At 37.0% G+C, this 20,098-nt stretch overlaps 1 protein-coding gene across 1 annotated transcript in view; it reads right to left on the bottom strand.

Annotated features, from left to right (window-relative positions):
• Positions 1 to 20,098, bottom strand: part of TBC1D15 (TBC1 domain family member 15) — a 36,049-nt gene that overhangs the window by 2,499 nt on the left and 13,452 nt on the right. The window contains exons 6-14 of the mRNA XM_086610874.1: positions 14,902 to 15,004; positions 13,754 to 13,951; positions 12,183 to 12,311; positions 11,242 to 11,345; positions 10,843 to 10,937; positions 9,307 to 9,423; positions 5,168 to 5,268; positions 4,388 to 4,487; positions 3,910 to 4,007 (exon numbers count right to left, since the gene is read on the bottom strand). Of these exons, the coding sequence (XP_086467000.1) occupies positions 3,910 to 4,007; positions 4,388 to 4,487; positions 5,168 to 5,268; positions 9,307 to 9,423; positions 10,843 to 10,937; positions 11,242 to 11,345; positions 12,183 to 12,311; positions 13,754 to 13,951; positions 14,902 to 15,004 (1,045 nt within the window). The remainder of the gene's footprint in view (positions 1 to 3,909; positions 4,008 to 4,387; positions 4,488 to 5,167; positions 5,269 to 9,306; positions 9,424 to 10,842; positions 10,938 to 11,241; positions 11,346 to 12,182; positions 12,312 to 13,753; positions 13,952 to 14,901; positions 15,005 to 20,098) is intronic.

Here is a 20,098-nt window from a genome sequence, read left to right as displayed (position 1 = left end):
GGGCAGAAACCTGGAGAACAGTTTTGACAATAAAAAAAAAAGGAAGGAAACAAAATTTCACTAGTAAAAATTTTCTTGCTTCATTATTGATAGAACACAGCCTTAAAGCTCAACAAGAGCTTACTTATACTTGAACTTCTATCACTAGTACATGTAGCCCGTAAACAGAACTGCATAAATCTGAAAGATATCCAAACCAAGTTCATTCAAAATAAAGTGCAATTAATCTGGAATGTTTCCATTAAGAGTCAATTCACTCAGTCCAGATTAAATCTCGTATTTCTTTCAGGTAACCAATATTCTGTTAAAGCACTCTCTCACGCCAGGAAAATGGCTGCAATGTAAATGGGCTGATAAACAGTAACAATCATAAAAAATGCCTATAGTCTACCAAATACAGTCTGTCCACACACTATTGTTTTTTCATTCCTACTGTATTGACAGCTGTACATGGATTTGGTTCAACATCAAGTTTGCACATAAAGAGAGCAAACTACTGCCTACACGTTTCCAGTACACTCAAATTCTCATGGTACACGTACCACGAATCATCTGCAATATCTGCAACAATCACTGATGAAGTGTATCAGGCAAAGGCTGCCTCTTGGCATTAAATCTAAACCAGAACATAGATGCTGGAAACATGACAAGGTAGGATATGGGGGAAATCAAACCAAAATATAGATCTGTATAACAGTTACCTTTTTATAGGCATTAACAGAATATTTAACTTTCATATCTACAATTTAATCCTGTCTTACTGGAATATCTACTTTAAGAAGTATTTGCTTCAAGTCATAACTTCAGTGGAAACTGGATCTGGCTTTAAGAGTGAGAAAAAAACCACGAACAAAACCAACATTTTGTTTACAAAATGTATGTTTACAGACAAACTCTCCTCTCTGAGGAAAATTAGCAGCTGTCACCAGCTCCTAATACCAGCTGCAAAAAATTCCATACTTTTTGCTACCATTTTTGACACACCTTTGGAAATCTGTAGCTCTCTCAAGCACTTAAGCTTATGTATGTAAATGTGTAACAGCAGCATCACAAAGTGCTCGGAAAAGGATGAAAGAAAAACAGTATTTAAATTAAGAATATCAAAGTCTACCACTTAAGTGCAGTAACTCTTTTCCTCCTTTTTGTTTCTAATAAAGCTGTACAAGTAAGGATTCATTTGTTCCAGCACTTCCTCAGCATCCATGAATATTTGTAACAAATACTACCATATATGTAAAGTAATTTATCACTAGGTCATTCAGGTTTTATACAATGTGAGCTGTAGTAGCGTAACGCTGGAGGTGAGAGCCAGCTGTGTAATTTGTTATAGAGTTTTTCTTCTGGATTCTTCGTTTTCTATCCAGTCCTCCTGCATCATCTTGAGAATGAAGTAGCTCACTGTGCAAAGGAGAGATTAAGAGCTGGCTGGAATTACAAGGTAATATCATCCATCCCTCCGGTGCAAAAGAGGGACTGAGCTGCTCTTAATTTTGGGACATCTAAGCAGCGGCTCAGTATGCTGTCTACCTGGGCTGAGATTGAGAGATGCTGCTGAAACGTGCTGCAAATAATCTCACCCACAGACAGAGCAGTTTAGCCTGCATTCATGTTTCTGTAAAAATGTGTTGCATATAGCTTTGCAAATAACTGCAATCACACAAAGTGTCTCAAATTATCCACACAGGGTGAAATGCGCTGCCTAGCACACCCTGCTGCACCATGTAGCAATGATACAACCACCCACATTTTCTCCCACAATCTGATTATTATGGCTCTTGCTCAGTGAGTGGGAGGACTTGGTTTTAGCATCTACTCCGGCTGATGGGGACTGGTATCTCCCATCTCTAAGGTCAATGTCTAATAGTGAAGAATCTTTTTCATTGCTTTTTTTGAGGTGAAACACTGGAAGTCATGAAGCCAGTGGGAATAGCGAAAAAGTATCAGATGCTACCTTAGTGGTTCAGGCAACTCAGAGGACAGAAACAGAGGTCCAAAAGAACACAGTGAAATTCATAAATTACAGAGAAAAAGCCCCCAGAAGTCCTGGAACTTGGGACTGGAATATCAGATGGTACCTCCCATTCTTCCCATTGCAAATGAATATCACAGGCTATGATCACCTTCAAATGGGTTCCTCTCAATTCACGTGCTGTTACAAAATAGCACATGAATTTTGCTCAGACTGAAATACCCTAAAAGCAGTTTGTTTCTCTCTACTGATTAGAAAGGGGAAAACTGTCTCCTGTGCCTACAGCTTGCCTTTGCAAATCCCACATATACAGTCCACTGATACCAATGAAGCTGCATAGCTATGAACAGGAAAAAAAACTGTTGTAAGCTGAACTTCAACTGTGGCAAGGTGACACTAGCTTTCACATAAGAACATCAACATAATGCCTTAATTAGTTTGTTTTAAAAAGGAAAACAAGATATCCTCTTTCCTATTCTCCTAGCAAAGAAATTGAATCTTTGTAGTAAACATACATCATGATGTGCTAGAAGGAACCTACAAGACTATTATATATCAATAGGTTTCCATCATCCTTGTAAGACATCAAAAAAATACTTAAGAGTGAGAAATACAGTGTACTACTTTTCTGTATGCACACATATACATGCATTAAGGCAGAGGTGATAAAAACATGCTAGCCTGGGACTATAAACTGTAAAGAAAAATACTGCTGTCATCAATTTAAAAAGAAAAATTAGACTGAGAAGACAACATAACACTGAGGGGGGAAAATGAGATGATGGGTCAATTTTTTTCCCCCAAATCATTATAATTTTATCCCTTGGAATACGAGAATTCTTTCGGTTTTGTACATTTTGGTTCCCTCATGAATGTTATTCATAAACTTTTTAGTTCTCTTCAGTTAAAATACCAACTCAATACTCTATGACAGTAAATTCCACCAACTGATGATAAAAAGTAAAAAAGATTTACTTCAGACAGTTTTAAATACTGGTCCTCCTCTTTATGTGACTCCTTTATCATTAGTGGAAAAAGTGAATAAAAGCATCACTGTTATTTTTCATTATACCAGAAACAACATTATTTTTCATTATAGTACAAATTTTATGCATCTCAGTCCTGTTCTTTTCATCACCCTTCTGTTCCCCAGCATAATTCTATGTGATGTTATGTCCTAGAAAATACTCCTTCCATTCATCTGAACATTTATTCTCCCGTTTGGGAGTTTTCAGTGGATGCTGTGCTCTTGTAAAATGCATCTTAGACAAGAAACCTGTACTGTTGACACACTTCTCAGTTTTCTGGGAACAAAGAATTAAAGGAAGTTCAACCAAAACGTTAGTTCATCTTAATTACTCCATCTGATCCCAAGATCATCTAAATCAAAAAAGATCTCATTAACCTGGAATTATCAGAACTTCACTTTGATGTTTAACATTGTTATTTGTCATCATGAGGGCTTATCATCAAGGTTAACTGATGTTCTGACATCATCCTCTTTATCGTTTTGTCTAACCTGCCAGTGCTTCATTCCACTTAATCTATAAAGTACTACCAACCTCAAGGAACTAATCAATGACACACACAAATGCTATTTCTTCCAGCATAAGCTGTTTTCCATTATAAGTTAACCAATACTCTCTACTTACTGCTTTCACTTAAGAGTCTCATTGAAGGATCCCGTCCAAACCTTTCTCAAAAAGCCAATTTATCCCCACCACCTCTTTTAAGTATTTTTCATTAACTTCCCAAGTTGTTGTTTTGGCTAAAAAGACACAACATATGCTAGTATATCCTCACCTAATTGCACTGAATCTTTTTTTTTTTTTTTTTTTTTTTTAATCTATTAGAGTATTAATTGCTTTGCAGAATGATCCATGCTTTTTGTTCTCAAGTTCAAAGACTGCTGGAATTTGTGTGATGAAATACCTTCTTACCTCCCAGAGTCGAAGAATATCTTGAAAGCTAAATTCCCTTTTAAATCTGATAAGAAGCCATCGGAAGCAAAAATAAAGGTAGCCTGAGTCTTGAGATTCTAGGAATAAGAGTGTTACATTTCATAAACATGAAATTCAGTTAAGACAACGGGGGGTGGGGGGGACACAGACAGACATGACAAAACAACACACTTTACAGGTACACAATCATACCACTGATTTTTAAGATAGTAGCCCCTTCTCAGAATTTAAGATATTTGCCAGAGGATGGCATATTTTTAGAATCAGTAACAGGATGACCTTGTTTCTCAATAGGCATGGAGCAATTATTGAAATCTTTTAGGTGTTACTAATTTACAAGTCCTGTTGTATTCATACAACATTACTATTAGAATTATGTTTAAAGACTGTTAAGGATATCAATGCACATAGAATACAGTAAGTTGTTTTAGTTATTGTGCATGAATAATACACCTACCTAAATAACTGCAAAATCCACTGTCTAGTAAACGAAGCAAAGTACTCAGTTGAATTAGTTGTGTCTTCATACCCTGCATCTGTTCTTCAAAATTCTGATGCTGGATGGAATAAAATATTAGCACTGTTATTTTTATTGACTCAATTATAAGTTTAAAACTTTTAATTTGAACAAAATTTTGTCATTGCAACAGTGGTTCTCATCCTCTAGGTATGTAACATATGGATATTTAACTGTACTTCTATCTAATGAAATGTCTGCCTTTTACTGAAAGGTTTAACTGAAGCAGTAAACTGTATTTCTTTGATAACACTTTTGTATGCAATAAATTATATTTTAAATTAGTCTATGCTCTGTACCTCCAAGCAGCACCACTGCACTCAAACCAGAGAGACCAATTTTTTTTTCCTGATACCAGTCACATATTGTTTCCCAACATGCACAATTCATAAAAGCTTGAGTTTGTGGAAAGTCTAAATGGCATTTAACAAATGCCAAAGGTAAGTAGGACAGGGAACCATTATCCTGAACAAAATCCTGCTAGAGAACTCCTGATTAATACAAATTTGGCTGTGATGGCTGATTACTTTGTATTTCCAAAGAGCCGAATGTGTCTATATTGCACAGTATCACAAACCCACCATAACCTGTGTGAATCAGACTTCAAACATAACTGCTTTAAAAGATTTCAAAAGACCAGTGAAATTTATGAAATAAAATTAACTCCAAATGCTATGCATAGCTTATCTGTTTATGTCGGCTAAAAAAGCCTTATTTTACCATTTGATCCATGTATGATACAAAACACCAAAAGGCATCTACTTCATTTTCCATAACATACAAGACGGGTGAAAGCAAGTCGCTCATCCCCTGGACATAACCTTGATGGAGAAAAAGGAAAAAAAGGCAAATAGGAATTTAGTTAAACTGTAATTTTTTAAGCGTGTTGAATGAATGATTGACTGAAACAAATGTTTGCATTCCAAGTTTGTACATATATGTCGTGGTTTTAGGCTGATCCAGCAACTAAAACTCACACAGTCTCTCCTTCTCCAATAAAGTAGAGAGGAGAGGGAAAAAAAAAAAAAAACACAAAAGGACTGAGGGTTGAGGCAAGAACAGAGGGAGCACCCACCAACCATGGTCCTGGGCAAAACAGGCAGCGCTTTTCTCAAAGCAAAACAGTTTATTAATGATTACTTAGAAGGACAAAGGGAAATAAAAACCGATTACTTGAGAGGACAGAAAGAAACAAAACCAGATCTTAAAACCGACACCTTCTCCCCCCCCCCACCTTCCTTTTCCTCCCGGCTCTACCTCCTCCCCCCAGCAGCACAGGGGGCAGGGACTGGGGGAGTGCAGGTCAGTTCATTCCGTGCTGTTACTGCTGCTTCTTTCTTAAAGGAGAAGGAGTCCTTACACCCTTTTCCCCTGCTCCAATGGATCCCCTACCCACGAGGAAAAAATCCACAAACTTCTCCAACGTGAGTCCAGCCCACTGGAAACAATCCTTCCCCACAGATTGCTCCGGTGTGGGCTATACCACAGTCTCGGGTACTTAGGGAGCTGCAGCCACTCGCTCCGGCGTGGGTCGTCACGAAGACTCCAGATGCCTTTCTGCCTTGCCGTGCCCCCAACACGACCATCCTCGGGCTCAGGCATCTTCTCCCCACGGGCTGCGAGTGGGTCGCTGCTCCACCGAGGCCGTCCTGGTTGCAGGGGGGCAGCCTGCTATCTCACCATCAGCCGCAGGGGAAACTCGGCTCCGGCACACCTCCTCCCGCTCCATCCTCACTGACCTGCTGTCGATGCAGCTGTTTCTCTCAGATCTCAGTCCTCTCCAGGTGAACTCAGCCCAGTGGGCACCCTGGGAGTGGGGTGCCCCCGAGTTCCCCAGCTGGCTCCGCCGCCGCCATCCTCCATGGGCAGCGCCGGCCCGACGCAGGCAGCCGCCCGGCCGGGAGCCAGGGAGCGGGGGCAGTGCCCTCCTCCCTTCTCTGGTCGATCCTGGGCGAAGCACCTTTTCCGGTTCCCTTGTCCTGACTTAAATAGGGCAATTCGCAGAGGCGCCCTATTGGCTCAACCCCGAGGGGGATGGCAGTCTGATCTGGTGGCCAGAACTAAGCCTAACCCGGATCCAAAACCGGGGAGGTCGCAGGGAGCAAAATCCCTCTCCTGCCACCAGAACCACCCCCCCCTCCACATCAAACCATGACAATATACTACAATTTTCCAACTCGACCACTAGTAAAGATATTTTTGTATTAATAACCACCAACATACAGTAGATCTCACAAGATTTAGCAGCAGTTTCTGCCAATCTAAAGAGAACATAAACTAAATGCATGGCTTTTGTAGTTGCTAAAATACGTACAGACTGAGCTGACACCAGAATAGATTTTTTTTTAAAAAAAGGTTCCATTTAGAGCTCAGAAGCATATATTGGTATTTTTAAGAGGGTTAAATATATACCTTGCACCATGACAAATACAGACTCAAATTTATTCTCCTCTCCATCTGTAATTTATTGCTTTCTTCCATATATTTCAAATCTTTTAATGTGTTTCCACTCCCCACCCCCACCCCCTCCCGCCAACTGAAGATTTTCTTTTCAAATAGATTTGACGAAGAGATGTTGAGTTTCAATCCCAGGAAAACAAATGGTGCAATTGCTTTTACAAAGAAAATTTTGCACTTCACATTTATTTTTCCTGGCACTGAATATGCTTTAAGGATTCCTGTATTTAGGAAAGTAGGGACTGTTCTGCTTGGGTAGTATTTTAAATACACCAAAGGCTAAGACCATCTATGTAACTAAGCAGCCAACAAAGACTACTACCCACCAAACTGCAGAAGGGGATTAACAGCAAAGTATTGTTTGCGAGAAGCATGAAAGAAACACATATCAAGACCTGATTCAAGAAAGTGACTTTAGGTTTCTCTGCCCAACAATGGTCAATCAAGTTCAAATGCCCTAAAAAGCACTCATATGCCTTATAAGAAAAGCTTACATTTAATTGGAGAATAAAATGTCCATTTTTAGAGCATATCATTTTTAGGAATAGCTACAAAATCTTAGTTCTATACAAAACATTTTCAGAAATGTATAGCTTTTTAATGCTTCTTCCAGTTTCCTTATTTGTAATTAATAGCCCAATTAAGAAGAGCATGAGGATTTTTAGAGCTCATTTCTCCCCTTCTTCCTGACTCTTCCAACTACTTTACCACTGATGCTCAAGTCAGCTTATCTATTACCCTAATGCTGCTGATCTCCCTAAATAAGGGAGAATGTGATTTATGTGTCTGTCTGTCATCAGTGGCTGGTCCAATATGACATGACATTTATCAGACTCAAGCTTGGCTGATTCCATTTCTTAACAATGTAATTATAAATAACTGAAAAGAAGATTGGAGTAAATGACCATGAAAATATGTAGCAGGCGCAAGAAGAAAAACAGAACAAGGAACGGAAAACAGGTAAATATTAAAAGGTCAAAAAAAAAAGTTTTATTCCCCACACATTTAATACTATAGCAAATTAAAAATAAACAAAGAGAAAATTCTGTTCAAGACAGTTTAAAAGTCCCTTAAAGAATAAAACCAGTTTCATTAATGAAGACTTGAGGAATTCATTCAGAAAAATGTTGCATTAACAGCAGTTCCGTCCCCTCCCCGATCTGGCAGTTTGTGGCATTATTCAGGCCTCTCTATAGCTGCTGTCAAAGGATTAAGTGCAGCATTGTACCAATGCTTGAGTAGGTTAGAAGCTTTAGACAGATACGATGTCACATATTTCATATGTACTATGTTGCCATTATTCTCGCCTGTTTATAAAACAGAATACTTACCCGCTGCATACATTTAAGCCATCTAAACAATGTTTTTAATAGAGCAAGTGGTGAACATGCTTTAATTTCACTTATATGTCACTGCGCATTAACGCAGGTTGAAATATGGAAAGATACACAAGAGAGTTACATGTTTAAACAGTCTCAATTCGGTTTAGTTTTCCCATTCTTTTCCAAGTCAAAGATCAAGTCTCTCTACAGAACGTCAGGACAAAAGCTGACAACTTTATTAGTGGTCAAAGATTTTTTTCCTACTTATTGCCTTCAAGATCTGGCACAAAGTGGGCTTTTAGAATCCCAACATTCTTCTGAGACAGAATACAGAAAAAAGCCCAACCCAAAGTATACAACAGCCACATGTCATGCCAAGGGTCGAGTGGGGAACTGGCTAGAAGTATCTTTTCCCTCCCTCCCAAGACAATAAACAGGAGCTAAGACTTAGACATCTCGTATATACTGTGATTACAGCCAGATACTATATGCCCTTCCTTCTGCAACAGATGCGTACAATAAAGCGTAATTTTTGACAGACTGTTAAGTGTACTCCTCAAGAATCAGCTTTTAAAGTGTTCATAAGAACACTGTGTTTACCAACAGCTGGTTCAGCATGCTGAGCTTTAATTTCAGCAGTGGCAGCTGGTTTATCATTTTTATTGATATATCGGTCTTAAAAACAGATATCACACTCAAGCTCCAAAGACCTAAACCCATTTAAAACTCTGAAAAGCAAGCTTGCTTCAATTCTTAAAAAAAGCCCAAAAGAAACAAACCCAAAAAACACCAAAAGAAAACAAAACAACCCAAACCACTAACAGTAGGGATACGGTGAAGACAAATTGCCACTTAATTTCCAATTTCACCTCAGCAGATGCCTGTGATAAGCATCAGACAGAAGTGAGGAATAGGATGAGAAACTGTACAAAGTTATCTACATTATTAAAATATGAATCTTGACATTTACAAAAAGCATTGTAATCAATACAAGTCCAACTGTATTAACAGGCCTTAACATAAGCAAAGCTGCATACTGGAAACTAAAAAGGCTTTTGCGTTCAGAGGAACACAACTTACCTAAATCGAAGTCATACATGCAATAGGTCATCAAAATATCGTGAAGTAAAATCAATCCTGGATTATCTTCGCCTTCGTAGAATTTATTTGTTCGATCTGTCCTGTTTACATCTTTTTCTAAGAAAACAGTCAGACTTAAAAACATTTTCAAAACAAGTTCTACAAAGCCAGCATCAAATGAATTCAGAATGTTTAAGCTGCTGATTTTTTTCTTCAATGTTGCAAAGCTTTGAAGTGTTTAAGACAACTGCATAACTGTCATTTCAAAATAAAGAATATTTTAAAAGAAGGTAAATCCTTCCTGTCGACAATAAAAGGATTTGCTTATAAACAGATTTTAAAGCTTTTTGCTTTTTTGTGTTAATACTTTTTATGGAAAAAGTCCTGATTATAATTCAGTGAAAATGCCTTACACTTACAGGGATTAAGAATTTATGTGAGTTAGCTATGCAATGCCATTTATGAATACTTGCATGAAGCAGCATAAGCCACAGAAGGAAAGTTACCAGATGATCAGCTCAAAGACACTGATAGTTCACCGCAGCATGTTTATAAATTCTGAGTAACAAGTTCCTTCAACTCATAATGAGCTGAAACTGCCTGTTTCATCAGGCAGTTTTCAGGCCTCAGACATACCAAGTACACAGCATTCTCTTTAATATGCAAAATTCAAGACTGATGTATTGAAATAAGCAAAATTTTCAGTGCGCTTTAATAAAAGGAGTATTTTGTAGTTTCGGATCTATTTTTCAACATAAGCCTTATGTTGTCATTTATATTTCAAACACTTAAAAAGGAACAGAACTGCTTCAACCAAAACAAAACTTCAGCCTTTTTTGAACTCTGAATACTTACACTTTTTTTGTTAACACACATTTTCTAAAAGGGTAGTTTACTAATCTACTAAGACTAGACTTTCTCAACCATTTCAGCTTATCTGGTGAATAACAGGTTGAGATAAGTCTAGTCCACGTCTCAGAATAACACAAAACATCTTAACGTCTTATCCTGTCTACTGAAATAACTATTTAGCAATCCTAAACGTTGGTGCTCAAATCTCACTACTGAAGAGAACTGAGGATACAAACTGCTAATAGACAGTAAAACCTGATGAAAATTTTAAAAGCAGGTATAAAACTCCGCAAGTTAGAATGCAAATACATAAGCACCTGTAAGAAATTTTTAAATATAAGCAGACACAGTTTCACATTCTTACATGTTATTTTAATTACATTCCTGGTAAAATTATATCATGAAAAAAAACCACGAAATAGTCTTTTGCTATTAAGTAAAGGAAGTTAAAAAATCCAGTCATTCTGTAACGCTAGTGTGGAAAACTCTGAATTACTCTGGTTAAGGAAATTTTAGCATTAAGCATATAACTAAGTTTAGACACCTCTGAAAAGAGCAGCACGTTAGTTTTTAGTGCCTCTTTATACAGGTTGCTCAAAAAGTTACGTTTTTTTCAACTTCATATTGAATTGTGAAAGTGTGTGAATTTGTATGGTTAGGTATGTTTTCTAAATCTAAATTTACCTATAAGACTCCGGTAATCTCTTAATCTTGAATTTCGTTTTTCCTGTTCCTCACTGACAGATTTCCACTGCAGTTTCATCCTGAAGTATTCATCCCTGAAGAAGAAAGATAATTTTGAAACCAAAACATGCTCAATTATTACATTTCTTTCTTTTTTTATTTAAACATTCATTCATTTTGTTTGTTCTTTGGCATAAATGAGATGACAACACTCTGTTTATATAATATTTTTACTTTTGTATAATAATCATTTTTAAGTCAGTCTCACATGCTTTTTTGCATTCAGCAGTCTTTAGCAGTTGTCTTCCAAGCTTCCAAAAAGCTTTCTACATCATTATATGCCTTAAGAAAAAAGCAGCTTTTAAATTCATTTTATAACAAAAAAAACTCTGCACTCACGTTTTCCTTTTTTGCAGATTTGCTCTCTCTTCTTTAGTGCTGTTCCAAGGAAAATACCCTAAAAGAAACTTCCATGCCTCTTTTCTTAAAGTATGGCAGAGACCCTAGGGAAAAATGGATATGAAACATCAACAAAAAGACTATTTCGACTCTGTCAGAAAACACTCCTATAGGGATACAATACTTCCTAAAGTAACAACTTAAAAGAGAATTTTTATAAGTAAGCTTCTTTTTACATTGTAGTCAAATCTTGTCTGCTAACTAGGTATCACACTTGGAGGTAACAGCAGGAAAAGAACATGATTAAGCAGGAAACTGTAGAAGCACTGGATTCATCCTTAAAAGACAAAAAAAACTTTACAAAAGTTATTTCTTCCTGTATTTCTGCTTCACTGCTGGAAATAAAAACCTTACGGGCATCACAGACTTTAAGAAGTTAAAAAAGTACCTTTAAAATGTATACATTTAAACATCATGCTGTGTAACTGTCACACCACAAACTGATCTTGAGGACTAGACTTCCATTTACTTATTTTTTTAAACAAATGTTGCTTTTATTGGACAAGGATAAGAAAACACCCTCAAAAATAAAAGAATAAACCCGATACTGTAACACTGAAGCACTGGTGTTTTCCTGAAAGGCACTTTGGTTTCTCTTCTTTACCACCTAAGCCTTTGTGTTTTCAACTCATTCACTTTGGCCAGCCACCACAAGATCTCCTTGTAGAGCACTTTCTATGACTGCAAGACTGCTGAGGTATTTGATCAGCATTAAATCATGCTTTATGAAGTCTCTCCAACAATACTGACTGGCTTAGGCTCAAAATCCTGCACGAAGCCTTACAAGTATAATGAAAACATCATAACCATGGTTTGGGAAGGAAAGAAAAAGAGGCCAGAAGCAAGTCATAAGTCTCGCTGACTTTAGAAAAACAAGTTACCCCTTTGAATATTGATTGCTTTATGTAGTCGACATTTAAAATTCTTCCTTCAGAATCCATATTCTTAGCCCATTCTTCAGCTGACACAGGCTCTCTTCTACTAACTTCAGGCTGTTTTCCTAGGTCAATCTGAAACACAAGGATAGATGTTATATGAATCCCGCTGAAGCGCTTCAGCAGTTTTAAACAACTGAGCAAATAGTACTAAGCTTGCCAGTTTCTTATATGCAGTGCAACCACATTTTTCACATGTGCATACCTCAAGTTAGCAACTCTAAGGATCTAAGGGTGTGTCCACATTAGCAGGTAGCATGGACCAAAACAAGCAGATCTTTAGAGCAAGACTCGCTGTGCTGAGGACCTGGGTATACGTGTTAATATTTTAGACTTTGGAGGAGGATGTTATGTGTGTTTTAAATAACCTTCTACCCCCACAAACACCTCTGAACTGGCTTCCCAAGGATTAAAGGCTATTATGCAACTGGAAATGTATTAGGTATGTGCAACAGGGACAAGGACAATAGGGAGCTTATGAGTTATGCCCACACAGACTACACAGTGTGACTGAAAGATCAATTTAAGTACACTGTTCCTTAAAAAAACCGAAACCAACCCAGACTATATGTGCTTTCAGAACTCCTGACACTCACCAAAGTTTCACAGTTTGTAGTTAGCCTCTCTCAGTTCCCAAGCTGCATGTTTAAGCACGGCTGAATTCAGCAAACAGCAATTCCTTACTTTCTAAAAATATTTTGATGATGGTGACCAAGTCAATTTGTGTTTCAACTTTTTAGAAGTCTAAGCCACTTGCCAGATTAAGACATATAGGTGAGTGTTATTTTTAATATGTAGCATTCATTATACTTTTCCTCATTGATAAATTAACCGATTAAGTGCTAGGCAGCCAGTACTGCTGTTAACACTATTTTGAACTCAAGAAAAAAAAACATTCAAAACAGCTTAGCACTCTAAAAACATGTGAGCTGCTTAAATATCAATCACAAGCATTTAAAAATGAATCTTTTCCACCTCTCCGTAAAAACTCACACAGTGATTCACAATCCAGTTACGAGTTCATTCCAGCTTTGGTTCAATTCATACATAAATCTGTACGTTTACACACCCTAGACATTACTCATCTGATTAAATACTTTTAAAAAATCTTCTTAGCCCTCTTAAAACAAATGGAAATGTTAAAATGATTAGCCAAGAAAGTTGGTTATTAACCTGTATACCCCAATTTTACTTAACATAGCTCTGACCACAGAGGAAACATTAAACATGAAATGGGTCACCTTGCAGAGCAGCAACTCTAAGATAATGATAATCCTCATTTCAGTAATGACAAACTTTCTTTCAAAGTAAAACTCCTACTTGCAGTCATTAAAAAAAGACATATTCTAGAAGTAGCTGATAACCATCTTACTCTTGTGAGTAAATGGTAGGGCAGCATACACCACAATTGCCAAGCATAAACAGTATAACTCACCAAGCTTCAAGTCCTACCACTCCTTCAAAGGTGTGCATAAAAAGAATTAACGCATCTGTATCATATTCATTCACACACTCACTCGTGTAATGACTTCAAATCCTGGTTCTTCCTGCTGATTTATCTTCAGCCCTGGAATAGCATCATTGAGAAAGTCTGCCATTTCTGATGGTGGTCGCCTTTGATTTGAAGGGTCACTTAAACGGAAACTGTCAAAAATATAGTTTGTGACTTTGGAAAATCTTCCCATTGTTACTGTGTATGGATCTTTCTTCAATTTCTGTGTTATAACAAGCAAAACAAGTAAAACACAAAAAAGCCTCAGATTACTCAGAATTTTTGTGCTCAAAGAAAGCAAAACAACAGAAGAGTATTATAGGTCTCAAAGTTATTGAAGTTTCACGTATCAGTAGTTTCATACAGCACATTCAATTAAAAAAATATCTTAAGATAATACTATGGATAGATTTGAAAGACTGCATAGCAGTATGCTCAGTAAGCCTGACCTACGTATAAAAGTAGATCAGATCTACTGTTTACTTTCCTGTGATTAATGCCACAAAACATCATCCTTACGTATAGTTTCTCTACCTTCATAGAGAAAACACATCTTGAGTCATCATGTACTCTGTTAGGAATCTCACACAAAGCTTGATTTGACAACTAAGTCTAGAAACTAATGTAATTCATTCATCAAGATTTTCTTTAATTAAAACAAATCAGTGGGTCAGAATTCTGGCGTCATTCAAGTCACTGGAAATTTTGCTGCTGACTTTCACAAGTCCCCAAACCCCCACCAAATGATAAGCAGTTTTAACAAGAAGAAACTCTTTTAGGCAATATTGTGCTCTTTGCTGATGTATTTCCAGCATCCCTTCAAAACTGTCAGAAAATATCAAGGAAAAGAATATTTAGTCAAGGAAAAATTAGAATTTTCTAATTAGTAAGTTTTGGTAACTCCTAGATTTTTTTCCTTCTTCCTCTTTATGAAACTGTCTATACCCAAATGTATAGAATCACAGACATTAACTTGAATAGGTTAGAAATAGTACCACAGGGAAGTTAATAATTTATTATAACACAGAAAACAACTTATAAGTACATATTTGTTTTAGGACATAATCAATGCTTCTACAATGGCAATGATTCAGGGAATATTTGTGTCACATGGTAGGGTGTTTTTTTTTAATAAATGGCTTTAGAACAAAAGAATTCAAAGATAATACATACTTGTAATAAGCCATATGATGGTTCATCAAAGAGATTTTCAAAAGACTGAGACAGAGACTTGTTCTGAGAATTCACAAGAAGAACTCGTTTATCCTGTGGAGATCTGCAATAAAATTTAAAATGGGTTTCTATAAATACAACCAGTTTTTCGTGAAAATGTTTTTAGAACATTTACTGGTTTTTTGAAGTCACATTTCAGGTTTTGTGCAAAGAAAGCAGGTTTGATGTAAGATCACTCTTAGTTCTTGGCACAAGTTCACAAGCTAAAACGCTACAAAACAGGACTTTCATTTTTCACAAAATTAGTTATCATCGTATTCATTCTGATTTGTACTCATGAAAGGTACAATTTTGCTTTGAAAAATCATGATGCTTTTGAGAAATTTTTGAGAAATTACTCTGGAAGATAACTTCTGTCACCTACATGTAAATAAAGTTTTCTTGTACTATAGTTTTTAAATTTGACAATGGAAAAAAGAGGTGACAGGAAAGGAAATTTAGTGAGACACCATCAGCTTCACCACATATATGCTGCAACTCCTTTAACGTAACAGAGGAAGTGAAAAGAGTCCATGTCACCGCATACGGTTAAGGAATTCTTTCTACCGCTTAGTAAATCTTACATTAAGGCACTCTGTGATACATTACATAAAGGAATACAAACTGCTTTTCAACGTAAGAAAGCACATCAACACATTTCTAACCAACAGTATTACAACAGCTAATGTCAGAATAATTCTAAGATTCATACTGGTAGGAGCTCATAAACACCACAGCCATTGTATTGTGAAACAGAACCATCTCAGTACAGCCCTGCAAATGCGTTTCTGTGTAGGCTCTAAATGCTACACAAACCCGTTTGGCCTAACTCACTGTGTTTGCACACTCCTGTTCAATGTAACATTTGCTTCCTCTGACAGACTTGCACAGGGAGATGAAAACAGTAACAGCAAAGACAGTGGAACTGTGCTGCTCCTAGTATTTAATCTGTTCTTTTACTCTCACCCTCCCTGTCAACACCCCATCTTCTCCTCTCTTCCAGCACAAATACCCCATCAATTCATTAATCAGATCCTGAATCACCACTTTAGAGCTCAATACGTGACAGAAGAGAGAACAGCTCAGAAGTCAGGCTGACATTCAAGCCTTGGAGTTGGCAGCCAGGCAGGAGAAAGCCAAGCACTTTGCCATCTCACTCATTTACATTTATAAAACACCTCTCTATTGCTCTCTCCTAAAGTTTAAATCCACTATTTCTAGTCTCTGAAAGAAAAACTACTTTTATTTTTATTAGTACCTGTATCATCTACCATGTTATTAAAGATAAGAACTTTAATAAGCCTTATCTCTCTCCCATTCCAACAAGACAGGACACTGTTAACACCGACGGATATGAAACACGAGATCTCATTTCGAGAGAGCCAGACACCACAGTCACAGTTCTGAGGCAGCAACAGTTAATGAAGCTCAACCAGCTTTTTCTAAAAAGCAGCACAGGGGCAGAGGCTGAGTCATGTATTACGTTTTCCTTAACGAAAAGAACAAAAACTTTGTATCATCTCTCTTTTTTAATTAAACATTCTTCCTGGACAGCCAGTTGGGTATCAACAGTTACTTGGGTAATGTTCAAAACAAATTTGTGAGCAAGACACTTTATTAAACACTTACTCATAGTACTGTGAGTTAGAAAGCGTCATCTGTACATGCAGTGTTTTCTCAATATTAGACTGGCACCAAACTAGGAAGTACACAATCTTTAAAGCAATGAATTATAAATATTTTGTTCTAGTTTAGTCACTTGGCACACACTGATTTCAGCAGTGATGTAACATTTTATAAAGAACAGTGTAAGAGAAGGGCAAAAACTTTTGAGATAATAAGAACAGAGGGAGAAAACACCTATGACAAAGACATTTTAGAGAAAAGCTAAACTTTCTCCCTTAACATCAGTATCCCATATACTATAAACTAGAGGTTGGCATAACACGCAATTACGCTGCCAAATATTTGCTTATGGCATCCAGAAAGCTGAGTAAACGTATATCCTAGAAGAGGTTGTGAGCTTAGACACATCATGTATAAAAGCATAAATAACCGTTATGAAACAACAGAAATGTAGAGAATGAAGTCTGCCATTTCCACAACTTGTGGCATATTTTTTCTTTTCTCTTTCCTTAAAAAAAAAAAAAAAAAAAAAAAAAAAAAAAAAATCATAATTCATGACTAGATCACAGAAAAGAATTTGGTGCCAGAAGCAGAACTTCACTGAAAGAAAGAAATCCAAGAACAGTAAAACTGGACGTTCCTGCTCAGCTCAATGCTTAACCTCACTCAAATTTAATTTCCACAGCTGCCTCAGCTTTTTCCTTTAAAGTTCTCAAAGTATCTGCTGTTGGATTTATCAACACTTAGAACCATTCGAGGTGACAGTACTACACAGCTCAGCATGTCCTGAATGCCTGAACATCACCCCAAGTTTCCCTGTCTTACCTTAAGCAGGGAACTCCACCTGGTAAGCACTCCTGGACACCCCAGTGCACAGCTGCTGGGTCAGGCTGCAGAAACCCTACACCACTGCCTTCTTCTAAAAACAGACACATGAGGACATGACTGCCTCTCTTTATACAGTTTCTTCTCCACCTGACAGCTACTGTTTTGCATTGTCCCAAGAGGAATGTCCATATCACCTGGACAGAGGCTACAAAGGACAAGAACTAAGAATCCACTGGGTGAAATAAAGGAAGAATGGTAAGTGCCCACTCACTCCCCACAGACTATGTGAAAGAGACAGCGTTTGAAACAGGAACAAAAAAATCACTACCTGTTTCATTTTCCTTCAGTGACTCACCATTAAGCATTAATTTTACATAGCAACGTGGAGTATAAATTTTTGCAGCACATGACTCAAACTGTGCAGTGACAAACTGACAACTGAATGCTGGACAGAACTCTAGATGTCTCAGTTACAGGAGCTTAGGTGCCTGACTCCATAAAATGGTTTAAGGTATTCCGACTCCTGTTTCACGTTTTTTGGTTTTTTTTTTTTTTTTTAAAAAAAACTACCTTTCAACCATGAAGTCAGAAGATACAAAAATCTTCCTGAATATGAAAAGACAAAATAACTTGTTAAACAGTAGAGCATTATCTTGTTGTAAATATTTTATGACTTTGAGTAAAAATATTAAAGAAGTTTAGTCTAGGTATCTCAACATTAAATAGAAGGAACTCCACCAAAATTAATGCAAGTATAACTACATATCTGTAGTTGCAGTACTACATTTTAATTATCAATTTTTCTGTTGCTTATTGTTTTTTATGTATATATATGTGACACACATATATTCAAATAATAATAAGCTCTTTAAATAGTGGCAATTAAAAAACCCAGCAGCATAACTCATTAGTTTTAAATTGCTTTTGTTGAAGCCTCAAATGGACTAACTGGAAAGAAAGCATACGGGAAAATCTTCATCTAAAATTTTAAAGTTTCTAGTTGATAGTTAATCACAAGAATAGTTTTTACACAAACCAGTTTGCTACACTGTCAAATGCACTCACTAGGCCTACTTAAAACTTGGCTCTGTTCAATAAATACATATTTTGGGAATCAGTTAGAAAATTTGAAATACATTGCTGTAGTACACAGGCAACAGATCACAGAGTATAAAGCTTTCAGTGACTCACCACACTGTTTTTTCAGTATTTGCTACACAGGTTGCCTCAAAAACCTGCCCTAGCCTACCAGCAACTAGTTGGAAAATATCCACTCATAAGTAAACAGAGCATTATGCTCAAAAAGGAAAAATTTCCTGGGGGGGAGGGAGGCAGATGGATGGCAGGATGACAATAGACCTTTGTGCCTGCAGAGGTAGCGAAATTAGGAAGCTAAATGAAAGGAGGTTTAAGGAAGCAAAGGGAATCTAGAGAAAAAAAACTCAGGACTTCAGATGAAGTAGCCATCCAGGACTTCCTCACCTACAGGTGTAAAGAGAATATTCTTACACATTTCTCTTGTCCCTTTAATAGCTTCTCCTTTGGTCGTCTTGAATTTTCCCCTTAAAAAGCTTGCATACAATTCCACCACAGCCAGTACCATTTCACCACGTGGTCCACTGACCATGCTACCTTTTCCAAGCAGTTGACAACTTCTGATTATCACCAACTCTGAGACAACATCTTGACGCTGTCCAAGCCTTTCACAAATCAGTTCAAGGAATACACAACCCTCGTGTCCTATTGGCTCACTCTCCAGCCTAACAGTATTACTTGGCCCTACTTGTCAAGGGCAACTCCAACCTCATTGATGCCACCAATGTGAAAAAAGCCCTCTATAAGTATTCCCACAGCCATTTCACTATCCATCTTCAAATCTGTCATCAAAATATGATGTTGCGAGTGATGATAACAAAACACTTTTCAAAACAGAATACCTATTACACTGATGTTACACCTGTTACAGGCGTACCTGTTACACTGCATTGTTTCTTCATGCTCTACCTACTCTTATTTACCCTGCTGCCTTCTTAAATTGCATTCTTCAATTGCCTACACAGTGAGAGCGTTTACACTATGCTGATCAAAAAGGCTTTTATCCAAGTGGAAAACTTGGAGGTAACACAATATAAACACACAACAGAAGTCAAGTATTTAACATCATGGTAGGGTCTAACTATGTTTACATTCAGAAAGTTGATCTGTGTGAAACATGCCCCACAACAAGAAATTACAGCGAAACAGAATTTTTGGTGAAAACATTTTTATAGAAATTGACTTAGTTGACAGTATTAGAAGTTATCTTACACACTGACATTAGTACCCATAGATATTTCACACACAGCAGAAGATAGCAAATTTCAATGTAAATTATCCCATTTAATGGAAGTGGCTCATGAAGAAGGATTTAACTTTACCGTGAGTGTTCATAAGAAGCTTCTGTACCCTCTAGAAGGAGCTACTGAGGTATTATGGTGCTAATAACACTTCAACAGATTCTGAACTAGTTCATGAACTAAGCCAACAATTTTAAAACTTCAGCCTACATTCCAAATATGCATGTGAAATTATAGTTTCAGCCACCTTTAAAACTGATTCTACTAATAAAAAAGGGGCGAGAAAATACATCAGGAAGTGTTAATCTGAAATTCATTAAAGAATTTAAAAAGCAAACCAATAAATCACATGATTTTAAATCAGAACT

This window comes from Tauraco erythrolophus, chromosome 4, assembly GCF_009769465.1.
Source record: "Tauraco erythrolophus isolate bTauEry1 chromosome 4, bTauEry1.pri, whole genome shotgun sequence".
Classification (NCBI taxonomy): domain Eukaryota; kingdom Metazoa; phylum Chordata; class Aves; order Musophagiformes; family Musophagidae; genus Tauraco; species Tauraco erythrolophus.
Note: the sequence above shows the minus strand (reverse complement) of the source record. Positions and strands in the feature narration are given on the sequence as shown.